The sequence below is a fragment of the Pogona vitticeps genome, chromosome 10, assembly GCF_051106095.1.
Source record: "Pogona vitticeps strain Pit_001003342236 chromosome 10, PviZW2.1, whole genome shotgun sequence".
Lineage (NCBI taxonomy): Eukaryota > Metazoa > Chordata > Lepidosauria > Squamata > Agamidae > Pogona > Pogona vitticeps.
Genome location: NC_135792.1, coordinates 21,516,624 through 21,539,131, shown reverse-complemented (window position 1 = coordinate 21,539,131; position 22,508 = coordinate 21,516,624). Strand labels below are relative to the sequence as shown.

Sequence of the window (22,508 nt, the reverse complement as noted above, 5' to 3'; positions counted from 1 at the left end):
CGATTTTCCTGGAACAGATTATCACCGTTAAGGGAGGCACTACTGTATGCAATACTACGCAATTCTACGTTTATAGAACTATTGCATAAATACTATGCAACCTAGCATATATGTCAGTGTGTGTGCGTGCATAATTGTTAAATGAGTTTTACTAGTGTTTGTTTGTGTATAGAAAAATGAATAAGCAGTATTAGTTGCATATAAGAACATGTGTAACTAAGCACATTGTGCCTTGTTTCAGCCAATAAGCACTTAGATGGTGAACTGGCAGACATAAGAAAAAGCGTCAATTAGTATGAGACTGATGTCTCTTGATAAATTAGTTTTTCAGTTAGAACTGTCTACTCCTACCATGTTTCGCTGAAAATGAGACAGGGTCTTATATTAATTTTTGCTCCAAAAATGCATTATGGCTTATTTTCAGGGAATGTTTAATTTTTTTCACATACAACCATCTACATTTATTAAAATGCAGTCATGTCATCTTATTCTGGTTGGTGCACAATGGTGGAGGGCGGGGTTTCACTCATGTGGGCTTTTTCGGGGTGGGGGTTATATTACGAGCATCCTAAAAAATCATACTAGGGGTTATTTTCAGGGAAACAATAAGCAGTCTGCTGTTGGTATGTTTGTTATTAGTCTGTAACAATTTGTAAGGGAGATGTTATGAAATTGCTAAGTATCTGTTATAAATCTGTTATAAGAAAACAAATCTATACCAAATCAAATATTCCATTATTGTTAGCTTATTCTTCAACATGTTTTAAAGTTACCATTCTTAAAGTTTACTGTGACTGAATGATTATTCTTTTATCTACTAACACCCACACCCACATATATCAAGGGAGAATATGATTCGTAATCTGTGCAGTTTTTTTAAAAAAATACATGCTTAGTTTGCTGTGTGCAAACTCACAAAGACTCGGCAGATTGTACGAGAGTTTGGAAAGTTGTCAAACCTCCCTGTGGAAAAGAAAAACACAACTCAATCAGTTGCAGTTCAAAACCTTGAATTCCTTGGGGGGGGACCTCCTGATTAATCAGCACTGCTTCAAAAGGAAACATGGGTTCATAAACTCCAAGAATCAGAATAAGTTTGTTTCATATCTGTTCCAAATAAAGTGATAAACAAATTGCCTCTGCTTGCCCAAATATTTGTATCTGAATTTTTATTTTAGTTTGCTTTTAATCAATGGTTGTTTTTGTTTCAAATTCCAAGCCATTATATTGATTGTTATTGCCCATTTTAATATTCTTCTAGTTTTTATTATTTTAGATTGAATTTTTAATTAAATTACTGTGCACCCAGACCCTTTAAACAGAACTCTCATTAGCTGTTCAAGCTGTAAAACTGCAAAATGCTTACTACTTTATTTTCAGCAAAAGATACTTTAACTGTACATATTAAATCATAAATATTTTACACGCTTATCTACTCAATGTGCCCCTCATGGCTGTTTAGGTTGTGCAGAAGCATCAGAGCCCTTATCTGATAGAATGTGAATATCTCTTTAAAGTGCCATGCTCCTGTCGAGCTGCAACTGGTTCTACATGTCCAAAGTTTTGAAATACAAATAAAAATTATGAACCATATCTGTTTTGTTAAGCTCTGAGGAGTGGGGATAGCTGTAACTGGACGATCTAATGGTTAAACATTCTAATTTTAGAACATTAAAAGCAACAAGAACACCAGAAATATATCTAGTCCAACATCTTGCTTCCAAACAAATGTTTAGTGGAAGCCAACAAACAACGTATTCGGTGGCACGCTGCCTCTGAAGAACATCCAGGTTCATCTGGAAGCAGTAATAGATAGGCAATGGGATGTTACTACTTCTTCATTTACATTTCATATCCCAATAAATAATTCCAGAATGCATGAGAAATAGGTTTCCCTTCCATGTCCTCCTCTATCTAGCGAGCCAAAACCTAGATTTTTGCTTTCTTATCTACAGGAATAAATGGGACTCCGAATATCAGGACTTATTATTACAGATATCTGGAAGGATCACATTTGGATTTAGATCTATTTGAAACTATTAGAATGTGACATTATTTGGTAAATTCCTAAAGCTTCCAAATCTGAATGTATAGTAGATCCCTAAGAGTTAGCCCTAAACGACACGGGTAGTGAATAGATAATTATGTTCACAGAATATATAACATTATACAAGTATGATGACGTTGCTAATCTGTTAAATATTAGAGCAACAATTACCACAATAGCATTATTAGTAGTAGTAATAGTAGTACTCGTAGTTGTAGTCATAGTCATAGCAGTATTAGTAGTATTATTAGGGAGAGGAGGAGAAGGACGATGCATTGAATCTTGTTTTGGGCAACTTACAGATTCTTGGATATGAAAGCATCAGCAAAATCCCGTATGCTCTGAAGGGATGCAAGATCTAAGGTCATTGCTTCTGCCTTCGCTTTGTGCTAAAATGGGAAAACATGAAGAGGGAGATTTAAACAAAAGCAACAGGTTTGGTTCACAGTATCATGTTATACCAAATGAGCAACAGCACATGCTTAAATTCTCTTGTTTAACATTAGAGCCTTACGGTAAAGATAAATCTACCTGGAGAGACACAGAATGTCATGCCAATTGTATTCTAACTGTGTAGCACTCCTAAACACACAGGGATTGTTCTCAGCAGTTTTTGATCCAGAGGACTGACAATCAGAGAAGCTTCTTCCCAAGCAACGTGATTTGTGAGGCTACAACATAGAGCTGGTTGTGATATGTACAACTAAGGTGCCATTAAGGTTTGGCAGATGACTAAAGGATGCCTGCCTCCTTACATCTGATAACCTCAGAATGAACAAACTTTGTTTCCTTAAGCCCTGTTCCATAATTCTCCACATTTCCCACAAACATAGTCGCATAACCCAAGCAAATCCCAAATTAAGCATAGAAACAATTAAAGTGGTGCCTCGCTAGACAGTTGCCTCGCATGACAGTTTTTTTTTGTTTTTTTTGTTTTTGCTAGACATTGACTTTTTGCAATCGCTATAGCGATTCACAAAACAGTGATTCCTATGGGGGAATTTTGTTCGTCAATGTTTGGTCCCTGCTTCGCAAACCAATTTTCACTAGACAACGATTTTGACAGCTCCCTCCGTGCTTGCAAAACAGGTGTTTTTGGGACCTAAGCTTCGCAAGACAGCGATTTAAACAGCTGATCGGCGGTTCGCAAAGCGGTTTTCCTATGACCGATCTTTGCTAGACAACCATGATTCTTCCCCATTGGAATGCACTAAACAGGTTTCAATGCATTCCAATGGGGAAATGCTTTTCGCTAGACGATGATATCGCTAAACAGCGATTTCAGTGGAATGGATTATCATTGTCTAGCGAATATATTAAGCTGAGTATTGATTTTACCAATCTTAGAAGGATGGAAGGCTGAGTGAACCTTGAGCCAACTACCTGGGATTGAACTTGGGTAGTAAGCAGAGTTTGGGCTGCAGTACTGCAGTTTAACCACTGTGCCATGACCCTCCTAGGTGGGTCTCCATGTTATAATTAAAAATATTTGGTGTGGAGTTTTGAAATAAGTGGCTGACTGGCTGCATGTTGCACATATGGGCTCCAATAACAGAACACATAGCATGGGCTGCCACCAACATTTGGCTCGAAGAAAAGTGCACAACAGAAAAAAATACGGGCCACCAATGGGTCTGTGCTTCCCACCAACATTAACTTGTAGCAGAGTTATCTTCCCTCTCTTTCTCCCTTTCTCTCTCTCTTTTTCAAAGCTTTAATGCTCGTTTCTCATCTCCAAGGGGAAAATAAAAAGAGTGCTACAAAACAAGGACAGCAAGGGGTCAAAAAACATCAAGTAGTTCAACAGACTAAACCACAAGCTGTTAGTTACTATGCTCTTGGGAACAGTGATTCAAGTCCACACACTATTACTCAGGTAATGCTTTGGCTTTTGGTGTCAGGTTGCAGGTTTCTGATACAGGCTGCAAGAGCGAAGAGGAAGCATCTGCAAGATTACATTGATGAAGCGTAGATGTGTGTGTCTTTCAGGAGGAGGGAGAGAGGGAGGGATCTGATTCCTCCATTATTTGTTTGCAAAAAAACATAAGCAAGCGGTGCTTGTGGGTAGACTAAAAGCATTCAAAATGATAAATGGACAATTGTGATATATATAGAAATATATTCTCCACTGCCCGGATAATCAATGCTGCTTTATTTAAAACTCCTTTGTACTTTTCTAGCAGTTTAGGCATGCTAGACCAAAGGTTATCAGAAACAATAAGACTAGCAGCAAGCATTTCTTGAGCAGCATTCCTTGAGAAGCCAAAAGTGCAACTAATAATATGACATAATTTTGCAAAAAAAAAAAAAAAAAAAAAGCTGTAAATTTCCCTGTACATTATGGAGAAAAATCTGCCAGGAACTTCTTTTATAAAAACGTTGGAAACATTAAGTCATTTCGGGGTGAATTTCTACATGTCTTCAATTCAGCCATTTCAAAGGGATTAATACCAACATTATGAGCTAACCAATGGAAAACGAGAGGGGAATAATAGCTATATATTTACTGACTTTATATAATACTTTTCTACGAGAGCTCCTGTTTTTGCCCTCCTTTGGAAAAGCCCAGATCGGTTTCCACACTTTAACTAACAAGGGTTTATTGTTACTCAGAACTCCACCTGTGGTTTGCTTAAAAAAAATGAACCACTCTGGCTGATTATGGTTTGTTCTCCAAGCACTGTTTGAACTAATCAGAGTCTCAGCTCCACTCACAAAAAAATTGGATCTAATGAAGAGATCTGGTTAGTTTCCTAGTAAACAGGATAATTTAGTTGGAAGGTTCCTATAAGGCCATCTAGTCCAACCCCCTGATCAAGGCAAGAAACAAAATCAAAGCAGATCTGACAGGTGGTCGTCCAATTTTCTCTTGAATGCCTCCAGAGTTGGAGCACTCACCACCTCCTAAGGTCATTGATTCCTTTGTCGTACTACTCGTCTGACTTTCTCAGGATGCTGATGGGTGAAAAGGGAAGGAGGTGCCCAAAATCCCAAAACGAAACGGGCCTGGAGTTCCCCAACAGATCTCCAATAAGGACACTGTTAGATGGGTTTCTGGATGGCTCATTGCTCGCATGATATTCACACTCAGCTGTTGTGAGATCTAAGATTACCATGTCTTTAGATTACCATGACATTATGAATGCATCCCATATAATTGGTTCTCAATGAGTGGAACTTAATTTAGCAAGTTGTCATTGATTATTTCATTTGAGAAAGGCCACCTGTAACAAATGGATTTAGGCAGCGATTCTTCTTACAAATAACAGGCATCTGCAGTAATTCTCCTGATCACCTACCTTTTCACCCACCAGTGTGCTGTAGGAAAGATCTTGTTTTTTTAAAGACCTGTGAGAGTGAGTGTGAGTGTGAGTGAGTGAGTGAGTGAGTGTGTGTGTGTGTGTGTGTGTGTGTGTGAGAGAGAGAGAGAGAGAGAGAGAGAGAGAGAATTTCTCTGAAAATTTGGATTTTGTTTCTATTATAATGAGACTCAGATTCTCAGACAGAATGATTGGTAGGCTATAAGACAAAATGTTGGAAGTTGCTGCTCCAAAGATCCATAATTTGCATTATCCTTATCGTCCATCTCCAGCGAAAATCAAGTAACCAAAATGCAAGCATAGAAAACTGTTCGCCCCCCCCCTTCAGACTCTTTCCTGGGGCGAATGGCACTAGATAACTCTTATTTAATTCAAGAAATGTTTTCTGTTACATAGAGCAAATCTATTAAAACTGCTTAGAATATAATTGGTAATATTTCGCACTCAAGCTTAGAAAAATGCTTATCAAGGCAGAAGTTTAACCAGAAAGTGAAAACACTCAGAAAGCTAGCAACTTCATGATATGCAATGTACTCACTTTACAGCTTAAAAAACTGTTAAAAAATGAACATTGCATGGTACAGTAGCTTGGCAGTAAACATGATTGTGCATTTATGTCTCGGCACTGAAGAAGGAGCCTTTTTTCAACACATGATTTTTTTATTCTAATGCAAGTGATGATTTACATTAAATATAGGTAAAGTGTGGTTACATTTTCCTGAAGGATTGGAGGGAAGCGAACTACAATAAGTTGAAGCATAAAAGCTTTCTCCATCATAATATTTATTATAATGGCATATAAAGGAGCTGAAATAAATAATAGATGACGAAAGGTAAATTCACATGATAAAGAATGCTTCAGCAAACGCCATTACTTGTGGCTGCTGTAGTTTTATACACAGTTGAAGACTCTTAATAAATAAGCCGTAGTCTCCATAAGTTATATAAGTGCTGAGGAGGGTGTGTGAACGTGCAAAATGTACTTTAAAAGGCGGAGAGTGGGTGTTAGATAATTTATCACATAATTCTGTTTTTCACAGTAGTCAATATGATGTGTTTTTGGATATTTAAAAAGCTTGATTTCATTCACACCTCAAAAATCACTCTAAGAAGCGCAGATATTTCTTCTTGTGTGGAAGAGAAGAAACAACTCCAGCGCAAACAAGAAAATACCAGAGGTCTAACGCTTGGTCCACGGGCCAAACCGAGAGGACAAGGCAGACTTCTGCACAAAAATAAATTCCCTTTTGAACGGCAGAGGAGCTGCAGGAGAGGCGAAAAGATTTTTGCCCTGATATTTTTTTTCCTAACAGGTCTACTGTATGTAAATCCATAAGAATCAAAATTGAATTGACACTAGCTGGAAAGACGACGCAGCACAGACAAATTAAATCCAAGCTAGGGTGTGCCATTAGAATAAAGCGCCGCAATTCTGATGCATGCGTTATGACAGTCAACAATGTCTAGTGATAGCTGGTAATGATGAGCTCCAGAGAAGATGGATTTTAAAAAAAGAGAAAGGAAATGCTTTTATTCTAGTTTCAGGCTGTAAATATTATACTCCCTAATGCATGCACTTGGTGCAGAAGAGTATTTATGTTAGGCTGGCTTTATAAAGTCATGCATGTATTTCGAATGCTATGAGATTACTTTTCAGCGCACTGAATGGAGCAAATGAATCACATGGCGCAAAGCTTTAAGGCCAACTGAAGATATGTTGTCTGTTTTCAAAATAGGTTCCTTTACAGCATTTGAGATAACTTACGGAAGGCCATTAGGGGCCCTAGTGGATGGAATAATTTTACACTCATTTTTTCTCCTTTTTCTCTTTGCCTCAGCTATTTTCCTAAAAGACATTTCACATTTTTGCATCTCGGATGTTTAAAAGGTGCTTCCCTTAAGAACAACAACTTGGCAGCCATTTTTTTGGGGGGGGGGGTTTGCTGGCTGTCTTCCTGACACCTTTACAGAGGCTTGGCTGAGAGAGAAGGCAAATCAGCCACTATTGAAGAAGCCACATAGGAGCCTGGTGAGGCAGTGGTTAAACTGCAGTGCTGCTGGTCAAGACACTGCTCAAGATCTGAGTTCAATCCCAATGGGTTCAGGTAGCTGGCTAAAGGTTTATTCAGCCTTCCATCCTTCTGAAGTTGGTAAACTGAGTACCTAGCTTGCTAGGGGAAGGGCAAGGTGTGACCTACATAAATTAAATTGTAAACTGCCCAGAGACAGTGCTTTAACCACTGTGGGGCAGTATATAAACAGTACTTTCTTTTTCTTCTTTGTAAGCTAAAAGGGGAATTAATTCCTTTTTCCTAAAGCCTGAACTGTGGAAATCAGCACTCTATTTCCTGTCTTCCAGTTCCTATGGACAGCTTCAAGCATGCATATTCTGGATGGGACCAAAAGGGACCACTTTTTGTGCCTGTAGAGGAAGCTCAAAAACATTCTTTTTCTTTTCTTCTGACAGCAGATTCCAGCTTCTTTTGTCTCAAACGACTTTCCCCCTTGGTATATTGTGGGTGGCAGAGGCAAAAGAACAAACTTTAGGCTCTTTTTAAGACATACCGAATTTATGGTGTGATGTTTTGGCTCCTTGTCTCCGCACTTACAAGGGGGTGTTACCACCATATCATCTCTGTGACACAAAGATATATGAAGCCGGACATTAAAGGCTGGACATCTGGACAGAGGTCCAGGGATACTTTGTATGCTCTATGCTACAACCAGAAAATAACGGTGTGCATTTTCTTTGGAGTTATCCCATTACGTTTTCTCTACCCTGGCAGTTTTAGCACTCCTCATCCATCTTTTTTGTAACTTAACATACAACCCAACTTGTCACTGCTAAGCAAAAACAGACTATGTTCTTTGCAGTGGATGTCATTTTCTTAAGTCATTCATCCTTTTTAATCCAACTTAGCAGTGTTAAAACACATTTTCTGACTAATAGCAAAAGGTCATTTAAATGTAGGAGGTTACTGTGCTCTGTGGGACGTGGTGGCACTGTGGGTTAAACCACAGAAGCCTCTGTGCTGCCAGGTCAAAAGACCAGCAGTCGTAAGATCGAATCCATGTGACGGAGTGAGCTGAAAGCATGTAAAAATGCGAGTAGATAAATAGGTACTACCTCGATGGGAAGGTAACAGTGTTTTCTTCAGACAATTTGTCTTCAGACAAATGCTGGCTTTATGACTTGGAGACGGGAATGAGCACCATGCGCTAGAGTCAGATACGATTGGACTAAATGTCAAGGAGAACATTGCTGTGCTCTGGGGCCAAGATCCTGTTCAACAGTTATGCATACATGAAGCTCCATTTGCAAAAGCTGCTAAGGTGATCTAAAGGGTGGTGTGCTGCCAAGCACATAACCGATGCCTTGTCAGATCAGCACAGCTCTCTATGTGAAAATACTGAACACAATATTGGCCTGTGTCTATAATGTGATGCTCCTGCTCTCTTTCTCCTTAAATAATGGGGACACCCTTCTAGACTCCATCATTCTAGCAAGAATGTAAATTGCTGTGAACAGATCTTTTTTAAAAAACACCACTAATCTTGTAACAGTTCTTCTTTACAAGGAAATTTAAATAGATCAGCAATTTTAATTTTTTTTTTAATGGGAAGATGAAACTTCCAGTCACCACCTTTGCACAGTGGTGTTATGTCCCTATATATCATTTTTATAGGGATATAATGTCACAACATTCTCTCATTTTTAAGTAGTATATATGCATGCATACTCATACACCATACTCTTTAATGGACAGGTGAAAATAAATGGGTGATAAAAATGGTACCCATCACAAATGTTGTTCTGAAAATCTTTTGAGTTATAATAAGTTCAACTGCCCAGTAAGGGCAGTTGTAAGGGGAAAAAAACGTATCTCCTAAAACAGAAAAGTACAGTCAAGGACATCTCTACATGGAGACAGTTTTATTCTTCAGTCCTCCCCAGTAAAGATGAATGTTCTTCAGTAAGGGAAAAGAAGGAGGAACAGCACTGGACAAACACACAAAGATTATGAGTGAATGTTTTTGATTGAAATTACGAATGGCCAAAATGTGAATGCTTGTTCCTGGAATATTTCACAAGCTTTTATTAGGATACAGTCAAAAGAGTCAGCATCGCGAGGAAGTAGAGGTACCCTACTACTCTTAAGGAAATCTGATGTGTTTTACTAGCACTTTTAATTGTACTTAAATTAAGCTCATAAAACGAAAAGGGAAGGAAAAAACTATTCTTTATCCCTCTGGGCACACAACACCAGAAAGAAAAAAAATATAAAAATTATAAAATTGGCTTCCAGTTTATTGTTGTTTAATCATTTTGGCAATATCACCTCCAGTTACAATTACCAACAATATATCTTAGATAAACATATCTACATATATTTAAAAAACCCTTCCAAACAATTAAAACAATAAAATAACTCTCTACCTCCCCATATGTTTGCTAAAAACTGAATACAGTGGTACCTCGACTTGAGAACATCCCTACCTATGAACGATTCGAGTTAAGAATGGCTCCGTTTGCAAAAAGTTGCTTCGACTTGAAAAAGGAGCCTCGAGTTAAGAACCAAAAAAGAGAGGGGGGGGAACTTTCCTGCCCTTTTTTTGACCTAAGTTCATCTTAGGTCAAAAGAAGAAAATAAATCTCACACCCCCCCCAGCGGTAAATGCAGTAGCGGTAAATCCTATGGGAACTAATGCTTCTACTTAAGAACAGCGCCTCGACTTAAGAACAAAAAACAGCAGATACGGATTAAATGGTTCTCAATGCATTCCTATGGGAAATGGTGCTTTGACTTAAGAACGTTTCAACTTAAGAATGCAGTCCCAATACGGATTAAGTTCCTAAGTCAAGGTACCACTGTACATTTTTACAGTAGAAGATATCAATAAATGTATAGAGGACTTAACTATATTAAAAGAGTGATGGTGTCTAGCAGCACTATTACAGAACCCAACAATGCCACGCAGAACATCAAGAGAACCTTTATTCCTCAGCTAATGTGAACTATGCCATCTTTGGCCAAGAGTGTGCCTCTGCACACTAAATAATACAAACAGGACAATCTGTATGCAAAAGAATTAACAGATATAAATCTGATATCAGAAATCACAATACACAGAAACCTGTCTCAGACCACTACAGTCTACCAGGACACTCTTCACAGGATATGAAATCTGCTATTCTAGAGAAGAAAAACTACAGAACAGAAATCCAGAGATAACAGCAGAGATAAAACCTATACACATGTTGGATACCCATATCAATGGATTAAAAATAAGCCAAGGCTTTTCAAATTATTAACAAATATAATAATAATGTTGTCATCTATTGTTATTTTCCTTCACAACTATCAGATTCATTTTTTCAGAACAAGGCTTACAGGTAAAATCTGCCATTCTTCACATTATTACATGGGTCATAAATCATTCCTAGATTTGAAATGCAACCAAATACCACTGTATCTTAGTGAATGTTTTCCCATGCAGTCTCTGTATCCCAGCTCCTATTTCTGATGAAGTGGGCCATGTTTCACGAAAGCTTACACTGAAATCTAGCAGTTCGTCTTTAAAGTGCCACAGCACCTTGTTTATTTTGTTTTGTATTTCTTCTTAAAATGCTTGCACAGACTAACACAGCTACAACTCTGAAAAATAAATTAAAAAGGCAGTCCATACATTCTGATTACGGAAGTGTATAGCAGACATGTGATTCCAGTTTCATAGCCTCCATCAGACATATCCTTTAACTGATTCAGAATAAATTTTGGTTCAGTCTAATAAACATTTTAATAAACATTAAATGTAGATTCTCTACCACTTGGGTGACATGAATACAGACATGCTGTTCTGGTGGAATTTGCTAAGATATAAAGTGTTCTATGTCCATGTGGATGTAGGAGCTATGCTTGCAGCTGGTATAGAATACATAGAGACAGTGAATATATCACTTGTGTGAATGACAAGTATGGATAAGAAGAGGGAAATGGTTAACAAAAATATGAAAAGGGCCCCCCACCTCTTTCTCCCAAGATTCACGATCATAAGTACTGTTGCTGCCTGAAAGCAAAACCATACGCTGCGCTGCGCATTAATCCTTCCAACTCTAACAGATGCTGGCAGGGATTTAGGCTGGAATGTATTTACAAAGTGACAAATTATGCTCTGTATTATACACACACGGAGCAAGAGAATCCACAAATAGGCTGATAAATGTCAGCTGCAGTCATGACAAGTGGTTTACGTTTATTATACAGTAACCACAATCTCTTTTTTCCCTTTCAAGGAGGCCCAAAGATTTATTTGTTGCAAGGGTGGATGCATTGGGGGGGGGGGAACACAAGATAATATATGACACAAAGTAATAACTGTAAGATCAGAGATGTTCTGGGCAGACTGCCCTGCCGGAAGCTAGGTTTAGATGGAGAAACAGTATTGCTTTAAAAACTCTATGTTATATCACATGTAATAAATATTACAGAATACTCGGTTGGCCCATCAATATATGATCATTGGGTTTCTAGGCTGGATAATGCAGACATGGAGCACAATAAGAAAGATGAGCCTTTGCATGATTAAAGATTGCACTATACAAATTCCAGACCCATTTCAGAAGGTGGTTAATTTTTACACTCCCATCAGTGTAATAGGATTTCTCATACAGAACCGTACAGAACAAACATCCCTCTTCCTTTTTTAGATTATTTATTTGTTTGTTTATTTATTTATTTATTTATTTATTTATTTATACCCCGTCTATCTAGTCATTCCGACCATTCTAGGCGGCTAGATTATGAAATAAAACCTTTCACAATGAGTTTCGCCAGGCTGACTAAAGCTCAAGCAACAGCAAGGAAAAATGCAGAAAACACATCCAGTGGTCATGCTTTTCCTCTCTTCTTTTTCTCCAAAGCATATGGAAAGAGGAATCTGAAGTTTGCACTCCTGTCTTTTATTAACCCAAGCCTGTAATTTCATCCAAACCCTGGAAACTATTGGGGATTTTTGGTTATTCCTTTTAGTTAGCAGAGTATGAGGCAGAAAACAAGATAGAAACATGGAGAGATTTAGCATCCCCTTCTTGGTTTCTTTTGAACACAAACTTGCACTTTGTATGAGAAAGTCACTAGATAAACATTTAAGTAGAAAAAGGTATCTTTACTTACGGTTACTCGCTGTAGTTACAGTCAGAAGAAGAAAAAGAGAGAGGAATCAAGTCTCCAGCACATGGAAGACTCTACATATCCATTGAAGTATGTGGGGGGGGGGGGGAAGGAAGCAAGCAAGCAAACAAATAGGAAGAGAGGTTGGGGCTTGCCTCAAAGGATAGAGGTGTGAAAAGAATTTTATCAAGCAAGTTAGTGTCAATCACATTAGGTTGTAAAGCCCCCTCCTACTGATATTCAGTGCACACAAAATTGCTATTATCCCAGCAAAAACATGGTCTATTCTAAACTTGATTTTCTTGAAATGAGCCAATGTCAAACAATGTTTCTTGCCATAATATTTCCCTTGACCCTTCCTATCTGCACATGTTCTTATGGTATGACCTTCAAAACAAGACATGAATGTCAAATGACACATCCAGAGTTGGACAAAAAGAATAACATCAGTTTCTAGCCAGAACTGAGATGTTGAGTTCCAGGCGGTAATTCTGAACACTTATTTTTTAAAAAAAACAAGGGAGGTCTACCTTGACTTTTTTACACTGCTGTTGGGCTGCGTTGGTGGGTGGAGGACTCTCCTCCCCTCAAGGCCTTTAAACAGATTAGATAACCACTTGCCAGGGACACTTTAGCTCTCGATTTCATGCTTTCGAAAGATGTTGGACTTGATGACTAAGGGGTCCCCTTCCTGCTCCACAATTCTCTGATCTTTCAATTCTACAAATATACGTACTACTCTTTTGGGGAGTTCAGCTTCCTCCACATCAGTAGCTATACTGTATGTTTCACTTAGGAAGAATCAATTTCGACAGCACATCTGCATTAAGGTTTCACGTTCACTTGTGACCCAAAAGATCCTGAAGCCGAGGCTCCAATCCTTTGGCCATCTCATGAGAAGAGAAGACTCCCTGGAAAAGACCCTGATGTTGGGAAAATGTGAAGGCAAGAGGAGAAGGGGACGACCGAGGATGAGATGGCTGGACAGTGTCTGCGAATCAACCAACATGAATTTGACCCAACTCTGGGAGGCAGTGGAAGACAGGAGGGCCTGGTGTGCTCTGGTCCATGGGGTCACAAAGAGTCGGACATGACTTAATGACTACACAACAAAGCAGGACTGAATGGCACAATCCTTGATTCATCATAACTCACTCTCTTTGCAAACAGTCCATACCGGCTTATGGTAGCAAATATCTGTAAACCCCCCCACCCCCCACCCCCGAGCATTAACTGTTCCTTTTTACAATTATTAGAATGTAGAATTCTTTTATGAGTGTTATCTCATACATCCACATTTACAAAGATTTAAGAAAAGGAAAAGGAAAGCTGAGTACATCGGAAATATTTTCCAGACAGATGTTTATAAACAGAAGGTAAGGCTTTTTTTTTTTCTAAGCAAGCCTGAACCCAGTGCTTGCGCTGTGTTGCATGATTCACAGATGAACCCACTGGCACTCCGGCAGAAAAGTCTTCCTGGAAACATTCCAGAAATTAAAAGGTGCAAACAAGCTGCCTAATACCCTTGCGTAGACTGAATTCTTATGAAGAAAATAAAGTTTATTGTCTGGAAACAGAGAAAGCATGAGGAAAGCACTAAAGCAATGGAGGTGAACAATTAGACAGATGTTCACTTAAGGAAATAAAGAGAACAGAAGAAGCGATTGCTGAGGAAATTTTACGAGAATACTGACAACTCTGCACCTCATCAAGGGCATTGGTAAAGTTAAAGCTGCTAAAAACTGCTGACGTGGCAGAATGCGGCATTCAGGTAACATGGCTTATAGCGAAGTAGCATTATACCCTACCAATTTCAATTTCCACTCTCTTATGTGCGCTACCACCCTCTGCTTTCCCATTTACCCTTCCCCAATCACCTCTCCAGCCAAAAAAAGTACCCACAGACTGTGTTATAATTCCAGTAAATGAAATGCAGTTCCTTATGGGAGACAACATGTCCCAAAGATCCTCTCCCCCCCCCCATTTTTTTTTTAAAGAGAAAATAGAAAAATAAACAGGTTCCATATAAGCAAAATGTACTCTCAGACTCCTTGCATTTGGTAAGTGACATTAAACTGCTCATGGTTCTCTGTGGTTTAAAAAAAAAACATGCAGGAATGTGTACTGGGATAAGACCGCTCTTGAACGATTTAACCTATTTTTGTTTTCGTCTCTCTTTTTTTCTAAATAGGTTCCCAGCTCACCCCAAAATAAATACATTTGTCATTAATTTGGGTTTTTGTGATAGTCTGTTCTCTTTTTTGGACGCTATTACAGATCAGCTCTGTTTCATGTTTCTCTTTATGCTGCCGTTCAGCTGATATATATTCACTTGTGTGGCAACAACACAATTTATTGTTTCTCTGAAGACAGGAATAAGTATTCGGCTAAGGTCGGTGCACCCTGTTTCCCCGTGCCCGGGAGCCAAACAAATAAATAGAAGGGGTTTCCAAATGTTATTTCAAAAACATTCAATCTAAATAAGAGTCCAAGCTTCCCGGGTTGCAACATTAAGACTTCGTCCTCTCAAATCAAGAAGATGTGGGTTTTAATAACACCCCTCCCTTTTTCCCATTTGTGCATCCATGTCTTCCACGTGGGTCAAATGAGAAGTGATGGGGAATGGGTAGCCCCCTCTCACAACAGGATGTCCACCCAGAAACATGCCTCAATAATCAAGCAAGCCCCTGTTTACCTGTTTATGCAGGCGCTGTGTCATTCAAATGACCATGTCCATTCCATGGACAGCACAAATACTTTATTTAATTTGGCGTATGTTGTTTATCAGAAGTTTTATTACTGCTTTTAATTTCTGTGACATCTTTAGTTCTAAGTGACATAGAAATATTCGCCAACACAGTACATGAACGTGTGTGTGTGTGTGTGTGTGTGTGTGTGTGTGTGTGTGTCTGTGTGTGTGTGTGTGTGTGTGTGTGTGTGTGTGTGTGTGTGTGTGTGTAAAAGCAATAAGCATGGTAGTTATAAAATTCAACCGAAAGGTTGCAACCTGTACAAATTTGGGGCTGTTTGAATGCCTTCTGTGCTCTTGCAATCCCTGAACCCACACACACTTGAAGACTGCCTCCTCTCAACATCATCATCATCATCATGATCATCATCATGTGGGATGTTGAAGGCCTTGAGAACCTGGCAGCATTGCCTCCAGGTCCCCCTAAAGGATGTTCTGACCCACGTGTGTTCTTCCACGTGCTTTTGCAGTGCGGGTTGCTGGACGATGCTCTTCCACCCGTGGACACCCCCTGTGGCCTTCTGAGAGGGAAAGGAATACTCAGCAGAGAGGCGGGGCTCTCTTTGAATTTGGAGACAGGAAGGAATGTTTGGTTAGTGCTGGATAGATTGACAGAAAAGTCTGTTCTAGTCAAACAAACTCCAAAGAACATGCAAAGTTGCAAAATTTCCCACTCCAAACTCTTGGACAATTGACCAGCATCAACTATTTCCTTATCTGAGTATCAGTTTAAAACCTGGCTCTTCATCCAAGTATTTTGGGGTTTTTGGCTTAGTTTCCAAACTATCAATCTGCTAGCTTTGTTTTCTTTTGTGGTTCAAGTTGTTCTTAAATATTGGAAACATTTTAGACTGTTTTCAAGTGATTTTACTGATTGTATCCCACCCTGAAATCTGTTGACAGAGAATTGATTAGTAATGAATAGTCTCTACCAAAATATAAATCTTAAATATGTGTTTATTATCAGAATGCTGAATAACATGTTATAGATTCCATCCATTTTACCAACACACGTTATGTTATCTCTTTAATGAATGATAGGCACAATTTCCATCTGATCCTATCATAAACCACAGGGATCAGGACTGACCAGACCACACAACAATCCCCATAACGGAGTTGACTAAGAGCATGTTAATTCATCATTCTGTCAAAATAATGACATTCATTCATAAATACCATTCCAGACTGCTCTACACCTGGCTGAGTATTCTATTCAGCCCAGTGAAAAATACTAATTATACCCCTTTCTCCTTCTGGTCTTTGGACAATATACTTTGCTAGATTTGAAAAGAGTAATGACAGCCGATCAGGGAATGGCGTGCACACACGCACAAAACCCTCCTTTGAACAAGAATCAAAAGGATAAAGACTAGCCGTAAGGAGCGATAAAAACTTTGCTTTACACTGAAACCTGGCCCTCTCACCCTGTGATATGTCATGGTATTTTTTGGTGCCTTCATCCAGAGAAGACACTGAGCACGCGAATAATTTTGCATGTGTGAAAAATAAGGAAAATTACTTAAAATAATGAAAATGGTCCAAAATGCTGCTGGCTTGCTGCTTTGGCCTTTGGGGATCAGAAGCACTGAAAGGTTTATTTGTGCCTTTTTAAACCATCAACTGTCTGTGGATGTGTTTGCTTTTCAAAGGGAAAGGATGTAAATTTTGCTCAGAACCAGCTGGCACAGATTACAGAGACCCTGTTGGGGGAAAAACGCCACAGTGTTACTTGTCTCACTTTTGCCTGCAAGGAAGGAATTTTATGGCGCTTGGAAATTCTTTGTCAAAATGTCACAACAAGACAAACTATATCAACAAAAATTAAAACATTAGCAAGTATGCTTTATGTCCATTTTTCACAGAAGAATGATTTAGCACAGAATCTCTCACCACTCATGTTTTAGAAACAATTTCCCTCGCATTTTCCTCTCTTTTTTGTCCGTTGTTGTTATTTAGTTGTGTCCGACTCTTCGTGACCCCATGGACCAGAGCACTCCAGGCCCTCCTGTCTTCCACTGCAGTACTGATTTTTACTCCTCCTTTTCTCATTCTTTGTCAATCCAGTCTCATCCTTTCTTCTATTTATTCCTTATTTGTATGTCTGCGCATTGGCTTCATTGTTATTTTACTATGAACTCCCCTACCCCATGCAGAAACAACTGACCTTAAACATCCCAAGATTCAAACAGATCAAACAGATTATGAAAAGACCAATTTTGCTTATCTTGAAAGAGAATGATTGGCCCCACGTGCTTTCTTTTTATTTGGAAAAAATCCAGACTGCAGCAGCTGAAATGTTGATCCTCAAAAAAGGCTTTTCAAACAGGTGAAACAGTGACTTTATTATAAACTGAGTATGTATGGACCAGGCTTATGCCCAGGACGTTTCAAGAAAAATATATTGTTGCAGCTTCATGTCCCGGGAAAGGAGATGTTCAAACTTGTTGAAAAACAACCCTGACAACCACTTTGTGTTTGGCTGGGAATAGGTTAACTGATGAAAAAGAGAATGAGGTTTTGGAATTTTTTCCTTGGTGTCTCTTTGTGAAAGCTAGTAGCAGAAGATAGTATCTTGTAGACCACCTAGACTGCTTGTATTGGTGTCGTCAACTTTCAGGCAGCCCTTTGTTATGTAAAATTTAGCATTAAAGGCATGATATGCATGATATATACATCTCTGTGAACATCTCTTTTCCTGGGCCATATATATGGCCCAGGAAAATAATGTTCACACTTGTCGAAAATAGATATATACACATTATATACACGTATATAAAAATATGTATATATATATATATATATATATATATATACACACACACACACACACACACACACACACACACACACACACACACACACACACACACACACACATATATACATGTATTGAATACATTCGAACAATCTTTATCTTGTTTATTTTGTTCTTCCTTTATTGACTTCATTCCAGCCTGAATATTCTTGAATATGATCTCTTTAGCTTGTTTCTTTTGTCCTTTCTTGATTTACTTCATTCTAGCCTTAATACACTCAGAACAAGCTTTCTTTAGCTTGTTTCTTTTGTTCTTTCTTGATTTACTTCTTTCTAGCATTAGTATTCTTGAACATGCCCTGGAAGGCAGCCCATCTAAGAGAAGGTAAACTCCAATTTCAAACCCCCACTGAGGCGCCACCATCACCATCCATGCCATGAAGGAACAGGCTGGGTAGGTGGTACTCGTTCAGCCCTGGAAGGCAGCCCCATGTAGGAGAAGGAAAACTTCGATTCCAAACCTCCACTGCCTTGTGGCTATATCCGCTCATGGAAAAGGCTTCAGGAGTTAACCTCGAGGCAAAATCCGGAGCCGGAGTCCCGGAGGCAGTTTGTGTCATTCTGTCAACTCCTGTGACATCGCTGAAACCAGTTGTATTGGCTCTTGCCTTTCCATTGGACTATTTCAGTGACTTGGAGAGGGGGGATTTGCTACTTGGGTAACAGCCTATCCTCCATATTATTCGTGCTCTGGAGAGCTTCGCGTACAGCGTCAAAACACTGTTCCAAGTCCTCCATACAGAGCACGTTACCATAGTCTCTCGAGACTGAAGGATGCCTATGATAAATATATACACATGTATGTACACACACACACACACACACACACAGAGAGAGAGAGAGAGAGAGAGAGAGATTATTTTTAGAGACTGGGACAATAATTTTAGAATTTAAAATGTATCTGTTTTCAAATATGTTTTGTAAAAAACAAATAAACAAAACAAAACACCAGTCCAGTAATTAGGCAGTCATGTTCTCAGGCCCTACATCTAAATCATGTCTTAATATGCCGAAACCCTGACAAAGAGACGGGAGAAACTTTAGGAAGAAATACCTGAAGAACATGGCCAAACAGACCAAGAAACCTACAATAACCATCGGATCCTGTCCGTGAAAGCCTTCAAGAATACAAATCTAGATATCATGACCTCTCATTACTGACTCTGAAGTTTAGCAATGATGGGACTTGTAGTCCGAGAATATCTGGAGAACGGTGAGTTGTTCTGCCTAGAATAAGTGAACTCTGTGTAACATGTAGATGAGCTTTTCAGAACAGACACAACGAAGGGGTTTAGAGAAAGAAGGAAAGAACGGGAACTCTTTTTGTCAGGTCTTCGCGAAAGACAAGAGTACAGGAAGTATGAAAACAAGCATCTACAAGGAAAGGAGGGGGCGAATTTGCAGAAAGTGGAAGCAGAAAAGGGCTTTAGAACTTTTGCCATTCCATGGCTCAGCAGCAAGATGGTAGCACCCATTATGTTCAATACCTTGAGGCTGAACAGGATAAGACAAAAAATAAAGCTATGCTTTGTGAATAGACCAGATGCTTAATATTCCTGTCATCAAATTTTCTACAACATCAAATTCTGAAGCTGTTCATTATGAAGATGTTCATTGAATTGCTTTAGATACTTTGGATTAATAATTATTCAACAGCAAAGACACTGAAAGGCAAAAGTGGGGAGGGGGGAAACTTGCTGGATGATCCACAGAGGAAGGTAAAGCAGCTTCAAGAATTACATCCTGGGAGTTGCAGTTCCAACATGTGGAACACTCCAAAGACGTTACTTTCGTTATGCGCCATCGAACTGTACCCAACATACCAAACTTGGTAGGGTTTTCAAGGTAAGTGAGCCATCCCCCCATATGAGTTTCCATGGCCAAGCAGGAGCCTGGGTCCCCTCAGTCTCTCACTCCCTCTGCTCAACCACACTGGCTACCACTCCACAGATGCTCGTTATAATTTCACAAGTGCATCCTTTCTGCACTTCATGATAATCATCGTAAACACACTTAAGGAGAGTTCAGAGCCCAACCTGTATCGAAACAAGACTTCAATTTGTGGGACATGGTTCTGTAGAGCAGGAGGGAAGAACTGAAGCTTTCCCATTGATGTTGGACTACAATTCCCATCACCAGAGCAGTATTCCATTAACATCCAGATGGGCCAATGTTATTCATTCTCACACTTAAGAATCCCACATTCGACGAGTTGTATGAATCCCACAAAGAGACAATGCTGTTTTCTATCTGTGCCTTTTCCACGCTGCATTCCACATCCCCACTTGTCATCGGTGGGAATAAAAGCCCCAAACACTGTGCTGACACAAAAGCTTGCCCTCTTTTCAACTCCTTGATTTCTCTCAGGCGTTGGCAGTACATCTGACAGTTATCCAAATGTTATCTTAAAGGATACTTGTCTCTTGTTCCGTTACTGCTGCTGCTTAAGAAGTAAGAGGTTCAGCTGCCCACTAAAATTTGGAGCTAGAGCAAATTCCATCAGTTGCATGGTGTCACCACAGAGTTCATTGAGCAGCCCTGAACACAAGCAACATCTTGGGGGCTGGATTACTTTGGACCCTTATTCCTTGAAAACACAGGCTGCAGAGACCAAGGTGCGGTGAAAACATAAGCCTACCTTTACACTGTGACAGACCATAGACCCATCTAGTCCACTATTACTGCTCAACTCTAGATCTTAAAGATTGGGGAGATTCCAGAACCCTTTTTGACATCCTTTAATTGGAGGTTTAGGAGATCAAGTCCAAGATCTTAGGAATCTATTAATACTGAGCGACAGGCCTTTCCTAGCATGCTGAGTTGTACAAAAATCTTGGCAATGGTTTGAGTGAGACCCCTCTATATCCATGACTGTAGACAGAGAACATAAAGGTAAAGGTAAAGGTTCCCCTTGACATTTTCAGTCCAGTCATGTCCGACTTTAGGGGGTGGTGCTCGTCCCGCTTTTCAAGCCGTAGAGCCAGCGCCTGTCCGAAGACAGTTTTCCATTGTCGCGTGGCCAGCGTGACTAGGGAATGCTGTTTTACCTTCCCACCGAGATGGTACCTATTTATCTACTCGCATTTCCATGCTTTCGAACTGCTAGGTTGGCGAGGAGCTGGGAAAAAGTGACGGGAGCTCACTCCGTTGCGTGGATTCGATCTTACGACTGCTGGTCTTCTGACCCTGCAGGACAGGCTTCTGCGGTTTAGCCCACAGCGCCACCACGTCCCTTGACAGAGAACATATTGAGATGTAAATGGCAGCAGAAGCCTAGAGTTAGTGGCGAAGAGGAAGAAGAAGAGGATTTGTCTTGTCTGTAAGTGGTCTATGGAATTGGGCACTCAATCCAAAACATTCTTGGGAGGGAGGATTAATCATTCCAGAAATATGGTCTGCAAGCGTGGATCTCATTTTCACAAGGTGCAACTTCTCAAATTAGGAACGTCAAGATTATCCTTAACAGACTAGAGGCCAGAGAGAATCTCAGTGATGTGCTTCTTTTCTGAGCTGATTACTCTCTGTGCTCTACAGATGCCAATGATCCAATTACAATAATGTAAACAAAGCATTTTGCTATGCTTAGCCCAAATTGTGGCATTCAGTGGTTAAAGTTATTAGAGATTCTAAATTAGTTTTTAATTCCAAATTTCCCCAGTAGACTTCTTGTGAATATAGCTTTTTTTCCTAATTAGCTGCACCAGCAATACTATTTATTTTAATGCTCTAGCTATATAGCCCTTGCAAAGAATTTAAAGAAACAACTGCAAATATTTTGTGTAGAGAACATACTCGCCATATAATGACAATTATGAAAACTAAAACTGTCAGGGCATTTTTCAAACATCTTCAGGAGTCCATTTCTCAAATACCATACACAGGCAAACACTTCTATCAACACTCTCTCACTAATAAAAGGATATTGATGTTATTTTCCATGTTGCTATTCTTATTATTATTTTTTAATGGTAGTTTTCCTCTGGCATGCTGGCCTTTCCACCGGGATGCTGGCCCAACTGGGCACTAAATCTGAAGTCCTACAACAGGACTTGCATTTACCAATGTATGAAAATCCTATTAGCAGCATATACAGATGTTGGAATCTTTCCCCTGCAGGTGTTAATATACCACTCCCTGCATGCCTACCGGTAGAGAACATCTGCTTCAAAATTGAGCTGGCTGTTCCTAAGAAAGAAAGAAAAATAACAGGAACAAAGAGACCGCTGACGTTAAATTTAAGGAGTGTTCTTGAGAAAGAGAAATCTTACAAAGAACACAAAGAGTAACACAAGTCAGTTCCAAGAGTGATGTGACAAGAAAGCTAGCTGTAGGAACAGAGAGAAAAAAAGAATCATCAAATGAGGTGATTCGGGGATTTTTCACACAAGGGAGAAATCTAGAA

At 39.4% G+C, this 22,508-nt stretch overlaps 1 protein-coding gene across 3 annotated transcripts in view; it reads right to left on the bottom strand.

Moving 5' to 3' along the window:
• Window positions 1-22,508, bottom strand: part of WWOX (WW domain containing oxidoreductase) — a 605,441-nt gene that overhangs the window by 458,132 nt on the left and 124,801 nt on the right. For 2 of the 3 annotated variants that reach the window (XM_078380482.1, XM_072980597.2), the window contains exon 6: window positions 2,348-2,436. The exons of the other annotated variant lie outside the window; for it this stretch is intronic. In XM_078380482.1, the coding sequence (XP_078236608.1) occupies window positions 2,348-2,436 (89 nt within the window). The remainder of the gene's footprint in view (window positions 1-2,347; window positions 2,437-22,508) is intronic. 3 annotated transcript variants of the gene reach the window in all.